This window comes from Asterias amurensis, chromosome 21 (genome assembly GCF_032118995.1).
Source record: "Asterias amurensis chromosome 21, ASM3211899v1".
In the NCBI taxonomy this organism is placed as follows: Eukaryota; Metazoa; Echinodermata; class Asteroidea; order Forcipulatida; family Asteriidae; genus Asterias; species Asterias amurensis.
Window position 1 is genome coordinate 1,657,317 of NC_092668.1, and position 9,352 is coordinate 1,666,668.

At 39.0% G+C, this 9,352-nt stretch overlaps 1 protein-coding gene across 1 annotated transcript; it reads left to right on the forward strand.

Moving 5' to 3' along the window:
• Window positions 1–246: 246 nt before the first annotated feature.
• LOC139952938 (uncharacterized) lies at window positions 247–8,202 on the forward strand. The gene is made up of 3 exons (XM_071952275.1): window positions 247–390; window positions 2,723–4,341; window positions 5,218–8,202. The coding sequence occupies exons 2-3, from the start codon at window positions 2,727–2,729 to the stop codon at window positions 5,907–5,909; spliced, it is 2,307 nt and encodes a 768-aa protein (XP_071808376.1). The 5' UTR covers window positions 247–390; window positions 2,723–2,726; the 3' UTR covers window positions 5,910–8,202.
• Window positions 8,203–9,352: the final 1,150 nt, after the last annotated feature.

Sequence of the window (9,352 nt, forward strand, 5' to 3'; positions counted from 1 at the left end):
TCATTCCATTGTTGAATGTGTCTTTCAACTTTTAAAGGAGTAGCGACCAAATTGGCCTAAACTGCGCAGGTTATTTACGCTGGGGAATGTTGCGTGCCTGGCAGAACCGGTTCGATCCGGATGTTTGCCCCATTGTACTACTGTAACCGACAGCTAAACAACAAAAGACAAGTTCGGAGGTACTCAACTTATTGCTTTATGTGAGAAATACCAAATGGTGAATTCAGCAAGGAAGCATTGAATTACTAGTTGAGAATAAATCAATCAGTGTGTTTCACACGGCATCGGAGTTACTGGCTGGTTTTCTGTCTGCGTTTCTGTCTGCGTGTGGTTGCAGAGTGATCTACACGGTCACCGAGCGGACAAGTAATTGATTCAAAGCGCAAAAAGGTAGGCGACATTTGTTTCACAAAACGCTTTATATTATCGACAGACGTTTATAGTTGGCTTCAGCTTAACGTGTTTTTTATTGCCATTCATTTTAAGAGTGATTTCCAAACGTACACCTTCCCTTGATCATGACTTGAGTGTGTGTGCACTCTGACGACATTGTCATGGCGCTGTTGGACCGTTAAGAATAATCTAGAATGTCGACATTTGGGGATGGGTGCGGGTCGAAACCAAAATTCGAAAAAAAAAATCGAAATTTATCACGTTGTCCTCTTAGGTCTTTCGGGCGAGCAACCGATTTCTTTAACTAGCTATAGTTGTCGTTTGCAGAAACGTTATGGCATTCAAATTCGGTGGAAAGAATGAAACTCTGGTTAACTGTGACAGTTAGGCCCTACATTATTATAAAGGTAAAGGTAAAACGTAAAACCCTTGTTGTGACAGTATTTTGTGCATGTTCTTATTTTGATTAAAGAGAGAGGATCAATAGGCCTACGTGATTGGACCATTTAGGGAAAATTAATAACTACATTTGCTTGAATTTGACAGACAAATTTACATACATTTAATGTCTGTCTGGAAGAATGGAAAACATTTATCATCTTGTTGATGACATTTTTATTTTCAATTTGAATACTTTCTATGACGGTGCATGTCAAGGTGTTTTTAAACGAAACAGACTTTTAAAATTGATTCTCACCTCATTGCCAACAGGCAATTTGTGTTTTTATTATCATCCGAAAAGAAATATTGTTAAAAGTCACGGCGATGTACTATTTAAAAGCATGTATTGAAGCGTGATTTTAGAACAATACTTATGAAATGATTTTTTTTTTTTACCATATCCACCCTCCCCCCCTTCAATCAAGATAATAACTTACAAGTGGTCTTAGAATATTTCCCTTTTGGTTGTGATTGAGGCCAAATTTGGTGAGAGGCAATTGTATATCCAGTTGGGCAGAGAATAATCTTATTTTATTGTGACAAACACTTCATCTTTGTCCAATTAAACTTGGTCGAAACCTAGGCCGTCAAAAACCAGGATTTAAATGTTGCTGAGCAAGTCTGATAGCACCATGTAATGTTGAACCAGTCAGTGCAGTCGAGTGAAGCGTTATTGTGTATTGAGCCCCACACGCTCATGCCAAAGGTGGAGTACGTGATAATTTATACTCTTAGTTTTCTCTTTTTTTTTTTAAGAAGCGGGAGATTTATTTTTTATAGGCCTGGGTTTTTTTCATCTGTAGTCTTTTATAATAAACAAATCCTATATAAAGGCCTTTGTAAGTTTTGCTTAAGGCTCGTGTAAATTCTGGAATGAGTCACATGATAATATTTTGTTAATTCTGGTGACCCAAAACCATCCCCATCACCATATACGGACCTCGATGTCGATGCCTTTTTAAAACAAAATCACTGTTATCTGTTCCCTTATTTTCTTTCTTTAATTCCTTTTGGCTATGTTGAAACTTGGGCGTCTATAGAACTTATAACAGTTGAAATAAATTTTGTTTCAATCTTTTCCCAGGTCAAGCCTGTATTTCTGATTGACCGGACTATATAATTTACATTGTTTGTACATTTTGCTCAAAAGCCCCAAATAATACATGCTAAAATAATTTTCATCTCACTGATACGAAAATTATTTTGCTACTTGTTTACTTGTTTCTCAAAGACTACAGCACCTCAGTAAGTCATATTTGAAGGGAAGTTTTCTACTATAATTTTCTTTAAACCGTGTAAGTTTAACGTAAATCTGTGGACATTTTGAAAAAGTACCCGAATCCTTTAAGCAAAACACTTTGTAATCTGGGCCCAATTTCACCGTTTTGTGCTGGCGGAGCGTCCCCTAGCAAAAATTATCTTCCATAAAAGCTGTTTACCGTAGGCAAGGGTAAAAATGCAGTAGCACACAGGTGACACAACAATACAAATCCATGCTGAACGTGTGCGCGCTTAGAAATTTGTTGAGTACTTGAGATGGTGAACGTTCCTTCTACGCACATTTTTTTTCTGCTACAGCAAGTACCAGTTTTGCTTACTGGTAAACAGCTTTAAATTGGGCCCTGGAGTTTGGAGTGAGTCTGCTTAGCGAAAGTCTCCGATTGTATCGCCTACGTTGAACAAGTGCGCTAACACACGTGTGCTTAAACGCCTGCTGAGCATAGACCCTACTGTTTGTGTACAGCCAATCAGATGTGGTGTTCAGAAAACTCAAAGAGATACACTGACAACCATGTTGTGATCGTCCAGGTTGTTTTTTTATTTGCCGTCTGAATAGTGATTTTGGTGTCTTTATGAAAATGTGGTATTTGTCTTATTTTGTTGACAGAAAAATGGCGGGCAAGAAATCCAATGCTGAAGTTGCGGCTGTTTTAAGCAAAATCAGCAAGAGTCACTTAGAATGTGTCATCTGCCACGAGCGATACCACGAACCCAAAATTCTAGAGTGCCTCCACAACTTCTGCGAAAGATGTCTCGCAACATACCAGAAGTCTACCGAAGATCCTTCCATCATCAAATGTCCTGTTTGCCGTAAGACAATGACGTTTGCCCCCGGCACGGATATCGTCGCTAGCCTCAAGACCAACTTCCACCTCGTGAGCATGGTTGAAGACTTCACTCTCCAAGAGAAACTCACCCAGCCAAAGGCTAAGGTGATTTGTGAGTTGTGCACCGACCAGCAAAAGGCAAAGTCCAGATGCATGGACTGCCCGTTCTTCCTCTGCACAAGTTGCCAGGCCATCCATCAACGCATTTCTGCCACAGCCGGTCACTGCATCGTTCCTCTGGACACCCTACGGTCCGGTAAAGTGAGCCTCCGGAGCAAAGCTCAAGACGAACCACCTTGTGACAAACACAGAGGAGAGAAGAAGAGGTTCTACTGCCTAACATGCAATCAGCTGATCTGCAGAGATTGCACCGTTGTCGATCACCGCGAATCGACCCACGAGTTCATCTCCCTGGACGAAGCTGCTGACCGTTTCAGGAAAAACACGAAGGAGCTCATTCAGAAGTTTGAGGAGAATTTAGCAGCGTATCTGGAAGCAAGTACGGAGTTAGCAAAGATGACCACGGATCTGGAGAGTTCCGTGCTCTCAACTCGTCAGTTGGTGACCAACCAAGCTGCTGAAGAAGAAAGCAAGATCGCGAAAAGAGAAGATAACTTTTCGAAGGACATTGCTAAACGTCAGAAGCTTCGAACAAAGGTAATGAACCAAACCGGTATAAAGATAAACAAGTCCCTCGCCACAACTGCTGAGACAAACGCTGCCGAGATGCCACCCATGAAGGACGATGCAGTGAAGAAAGAAAACAAACAGAAGTATTCTAAAACAATCGATGAGAAGTTTGCAAGCCTCGACAGCTCCCTCGCTACGTTTGGTAAAGCAGCTGAGTCCATACGTAAATCAGACGACGAAATCAAGGACCTTAAAGTCATTCTTAAATCGGAGGCTGCAAAGGACAACCAGGAAGACATGTTAAAAGTGGCCATCAATTTGGACCACTTTTTGAAGTCAATCCAAGGCACCTTCGAACTTCGGACATCCATGATCAAGGGTGTCGGTAAAATGGTGAGTGCCGAGATCGAACACATGCGGCAGACCCTGGAGACAGCCTCCGACGCTGTGAAGTCAAGCTCCAACGTGGATTTTCTTAATCTCCACCTTGTCGTCGACAGCCATCTGCGTGTTCTTCTCATCCAGAGCCCCCCTAGGCTGCCTCTTGGATACTCGAAGATGCTGTTCAAGAGTAGCGATGACACGGCACTCGGCGAGCTGATTCTGGGAGCAACTTGGAAGTTTGCGAGGGAGATCAATACCGGTTATAACATAATCAGTATGGCTGCAGCTTCATCGAATGATGAAATCCTGGTTTCTTCTTCAAATTACTTCCCTGCAGTCTTTCTTCATGGGAGTCGACAGCGATGTATCAGTCAACAATACCGTGGTAAGAATGTAAAAAATAAAAACAACATTTTCTTGCAATAGGTAATAACAAATAGAAAAAATAAAACCGTTTAAAGCTCACCCTGATTCATTAGTACCTTGTCACAATTAATAATAATCATAATAATAAAGACATTGACGCGCAAAAACACATCCGCTACCAAGAATAAAGGTTTAATAGATGTTAAAGGTTATTTAAAAATTGCGTGTGGTGAGTTTTCAATTTGGTCTTAAAACTATCAATAGTCCCACGACGTCTTCACTGAGTTGGGAACTTGTTTGTTCCACATGCGAGGGGCGGCGCAATTAGCTTGCGAGTAGTTTGGGAGGGCATCGAGTTACTTTTAACTCGTAATGAAATCCGTGGCGTTTCGCATCACAAACTGCTGATCGACAATAAATCAGTCGATGCCTGTCCGGCAGTGTATCGCTCACACTGGGTGGCTACCGGGACCAACAGAAGGCAGCAAAGTTTACACGCAGTTCTAGTAAACGTTGTACATGCTAAAATAATTTTCGTCTCAACTGATACGAAATTATGTTCGTGACAAATTGTTTTACTCATTTCTCAAAAGACTACAGCACCTCAGCATGTAATATTTTAAGGGAAACTTTCTACCACCATTTTGTTCAAACTGTGTTTTAAGTTTAAAGTAAATTTGAGGACAGTGTGTTTTATGTTACAAAAAGTACCCACAAACCCTTTAATTCAATTGTGACAATTGGGTGTAGCAGGTTTTTGCTAAGCTGCAAGGTATTTCTGTATAAGACACAGTGTCTACAAATGAAGGGTAAATATAAATTGCTGGTTCCGAAGTCGTCTGCTGCATCTACGAAAAATGAGATTACACACCTGTTTTTTTCCTTTATTGAATAGGCGGTATCGTAGCAACACTTGAAGACAGCGGAAATTCCTCTTGCACAGCAGTTTGGATATACAATATGGTTGTTTATCTTTACTCAAACTCTTGTGCACTGTTGAAACAAATCGCCGTCCCTGCTTCCATCGTGCAAGATGGCTCAAACATCAGCCTTGGTCAGCCTGTCAAAATGGCACACTACAGGAATCAGGAAATCGCCATAAGCTACTCTAACTGGCAAGGGATTGTCATTCTCGACACGTCCAACGGTTCCATGGTCCGCAAGATACCAGTTGATATCAAACCTGATTTCCTTGCATGTACCAGCGGAGGGCGCATCCTAGTAGCTTCAAGACGGCCAGCTCGTGTCGAGTGTTTGGACGACAACGATGCCAGCTCTTTGACCATTCACCCAACCGTGGCAAGATCGACGACGGACGGTGAGAAGGAAGCTCCAGTCATCTGCTCTGGCCTTTGTCGTGACAGCCGGGACATCATCTACGTGGCTGTATCAATAGAGGGCGCTAAGGAAATCCACATTCACCAGTACACTTCGTGTGGAAGCTTCGTTGGGTGTTTGACAAGTGGTAACATCTCCCAGCCTGTCATCGACATCGGGGTGACTGGGAATGGCACACTTGTGGTCGCTGAGCAAAACAGTAAGAAATTGAAGTTGTTTGAAACGCTGAAGAAGGAGGTTACAGTGTAGACCTTTATCACGGTGTATAGTCATCTTTATTTCACTCCATTCCCACTCATTGTAACCAAACTGAGGCTAGACGAAATAATAGTCTGGTGCTATGCGCAATGAATGTTGGCATTCATTACTCCTATTGAAAACAGGGAACAGAACAAGACAGCGTGATAAAGGTCTATAGACATTTCTTTTGTTGATAAACAAACCGCCTTGGTTGGCATGGTCGGCCAAATGTTAGTAAAACATTCAATCGTAATAACAGATGTTTTAACAAAATTCAACACTTTCTGGCAAACTTCAATTAAACAAAATACCTCATATAATTAGTTGTTTTATTTTAAACAAAATCAACAAATTTGGTTAGATCGTTACCAAAAATAGCGATCTTTTCTTAAGGCGCACTTTCTTTGTATACCCATTCAAAGGCGCCGGTCCAGGTCAATAGAAGAAATCTCAGATGTGTTCAAAGGCCAGTCTGGCAAGATGTATTTTATGGTAGTTTTGGAAGTGAGAAATGTCATGTGTATCTCTTAGACTTTGAGGCAGAGAGTTCCAGAGGCGGCAAAGAAACCACAAGCCGAACATTAAAAGAAAAATAAAAGTCACATGTTAACGTAAATTTAATCTCTACTTGTTGATAAAACAAACACAAATTGTAAAAGAAAATTGTCACTGGATCTCACAAGAATGCCGTATCCATGAACATTTAGCGAGGTGATGATTCATGCTCAGATTAAAATAATTTGAGGGGGAACATTACTATCCGAAGGGAAATCTTTCTCAAAATAGTTTATACTATCAACAGCTGCAATGCCTCTCACAAAAAAAAACTTAAATTTTGTTATAGTCTTTACCAATATTATTAACTTCCTGAGTAAGTTTTATGGTAATTTCTTTTTAGTTTATACCAATGTTAAAGACTCTACCCATTACTAAAATTGTACTGTCTTTTTATTTTATTTTAGTATACCAATGTAGGATTCTTCCGTATTAAAGTTTTATGGTAATTCATTTGTAGAGTATTTAGCAATTTAGAAGTGTTGCTCTAAGTAAAGTTTTATAGTCATTCATCTGTTGAGTATTAATATAACTCTTCCTTTAAGTAAAGTGTAACTCTCATTCATTTAAGTAGAGTATTTACCAATTTAGAACTCTTCCTAAAAGTACAGTTTAATGGTCATTCATTTGTTGAGTACTAACCAACTTAGAGCAGTTCATAATTATGTAAAATATAATGGTCCTTCATATGTAGAGTACTAACCAACTTAGAGCAGTTCATATAAGTAAAATATAATGGTCATTCGGATGTAGAGTACTAACCAACTTAGAATGGTTCATATAAGTAAAATTTAATGGTCCTTCATATGCAGAGTACTAACCAACTTAGAGCAGTTCATATATGTAAAATATAATGGTCCTTCATATGTAGAGTACTAACCAACTTAGAGCAGTTCATATATGTAAAATATAATGGTCGTTCATTCGTTGAGTACTAACCAACTTAGAATGGTTCATATAAGTAAAATTTAATGGTCCTTCATATGTAGAGTACTAACCAACTTAGAATGGTTCATATAAGAAAAATTCAATGGTCATTCATTTGTAGAGTACTAACCAATTTAGAACTCTTCCTTTATGTAAAATTTAATGGTCATTCATATGAAGAGTACTAACTAACTTAGTCGAATGGTTCATATAAGTAAAATTTAATGGTCCTTCATATGTAGAGTACTAACCAACTTAGAGTAGTTCATATATGTAAAATTTAATGGTCCTTCATATGTAGAGTACTAACCAACTTAGAACGGTTCATATAAGTAAAATTCAATGGTCATTCATATGTAGAGTACTAACTAACTTAGAACGGTTCATATAAGTAAAATTTAATGGTCATTCGTATGTAGAGTACTAACCAACTTAGAATGGTTCATATGTTAGTACAATTTAATGGTCATTCATTTGTAGAGTACTAACCAATTTAGAACTCTTCCTATACGTAAAATCTGATGGTCATTCATTTGTAACCAATGTAGAGATCTTCCTATATAAAAAGTAAACTTGTATGTTTAATGTTGAGTATTTAGCAATGTAGAACTTTTTCTATAAGTAAAGGTTTATGGTAATTCATCTTGTAGAGTATTTACAAGTTTCGGATCTTCCTAAAAGTAAAGTTGTATGGCCAATTCATTTGTTAAAGGAACACGTTGCCTTGGATCGGACGAGTTGGTCCATAAAAAGCGTTTGAAACCGTTTGTTATGAAATGTATATGGTTAGAAAGATGTTTTAAAAGTAGAATATAATGATCCACACGAGTATCTCTCAAAATTGCACGGTTTTCTTTTTACGTCGCGAACTATCACGGTCGGCCATTTATGGGGGTCAAAATTTTGACTCCCATAAATGGCCGACCGTGTTTTTGGACCAGGTAAAAAGAAAACCACGCAATTTCGAGGCATATTTGTGTAGATCATTGTATTCTACTTTTACATCATCTTTCTAACCATATGCATTTTATAATAAACGGTCAAAAAACGCTTTTCAAAGACCAACTCGACCGATCCAAGGCAACGTGTTCCTTTAATACAAATTGGGTAGTTACACAATATTTACCGCTGCAGTGCTTCCTTTAAACCAAGTGAGTTTTTCTGGCCGTTTTGTAAAAGAAAATACAAAGGCAACGCCAAATCGACCTCGAAAGGTCTTTTTTCTTTGTTTCTTTTAATAATGATTTTTACAGGCTGTGGACTGATGAGTGACGAGGGAGTTATCCTTCCCCTCCTCACCCCAGGGGGTGGGGGGGGGGGGGGGGGAACACAAACCATAGCTACACTAGCCACACCACTGGAGGGCGCTCTAAAAGTAACATGTATCACCGTATTTCAATTAAATGTATTTGCATATAACGAGCTCCTTTAAAAATGCCTTCAAATTGGGCGATTTTAGGCCATAGCAAGCGTTTGTTATGAAATGAATGCGGTTGGAAAGACATTTTAAACGTAGAATGTAATAATTTACATACATGTTGTGTGGGTTTTTGTTTTTTGTTCGGGTGTGTGTTTGGGGGGGGGGGGGGGGGGTGGGGGTTTGCAGGACCACATTTTTCACGTGGTCCGTCTGATCCGCTCGGGGCGTATTTCCAGAGACAAATTTATGTATTTTTTGTTGTCACTCACCTCAGTAATTATATGTATTTTTAGAGCATGAAAACATTTAAAAGGGATAAGAAGCAATTCCAAACAGCGAAGGTTTACTAACGATGTTCACCCTTTATTACGTTCCATTTTTTTCTGTACCGAAATTATATAATTATGATGAGATATTAATAATTATCAATTTTCATCGCAAAACAATAACCTTCTTTTTTATCTATACGTAGCTCATTAATCAGCTTTTTGTTTAAAGTTTCGATAAAATGCCGCTTTCTATAGGTAGTGCTTTTTAGAGCTGAATATTG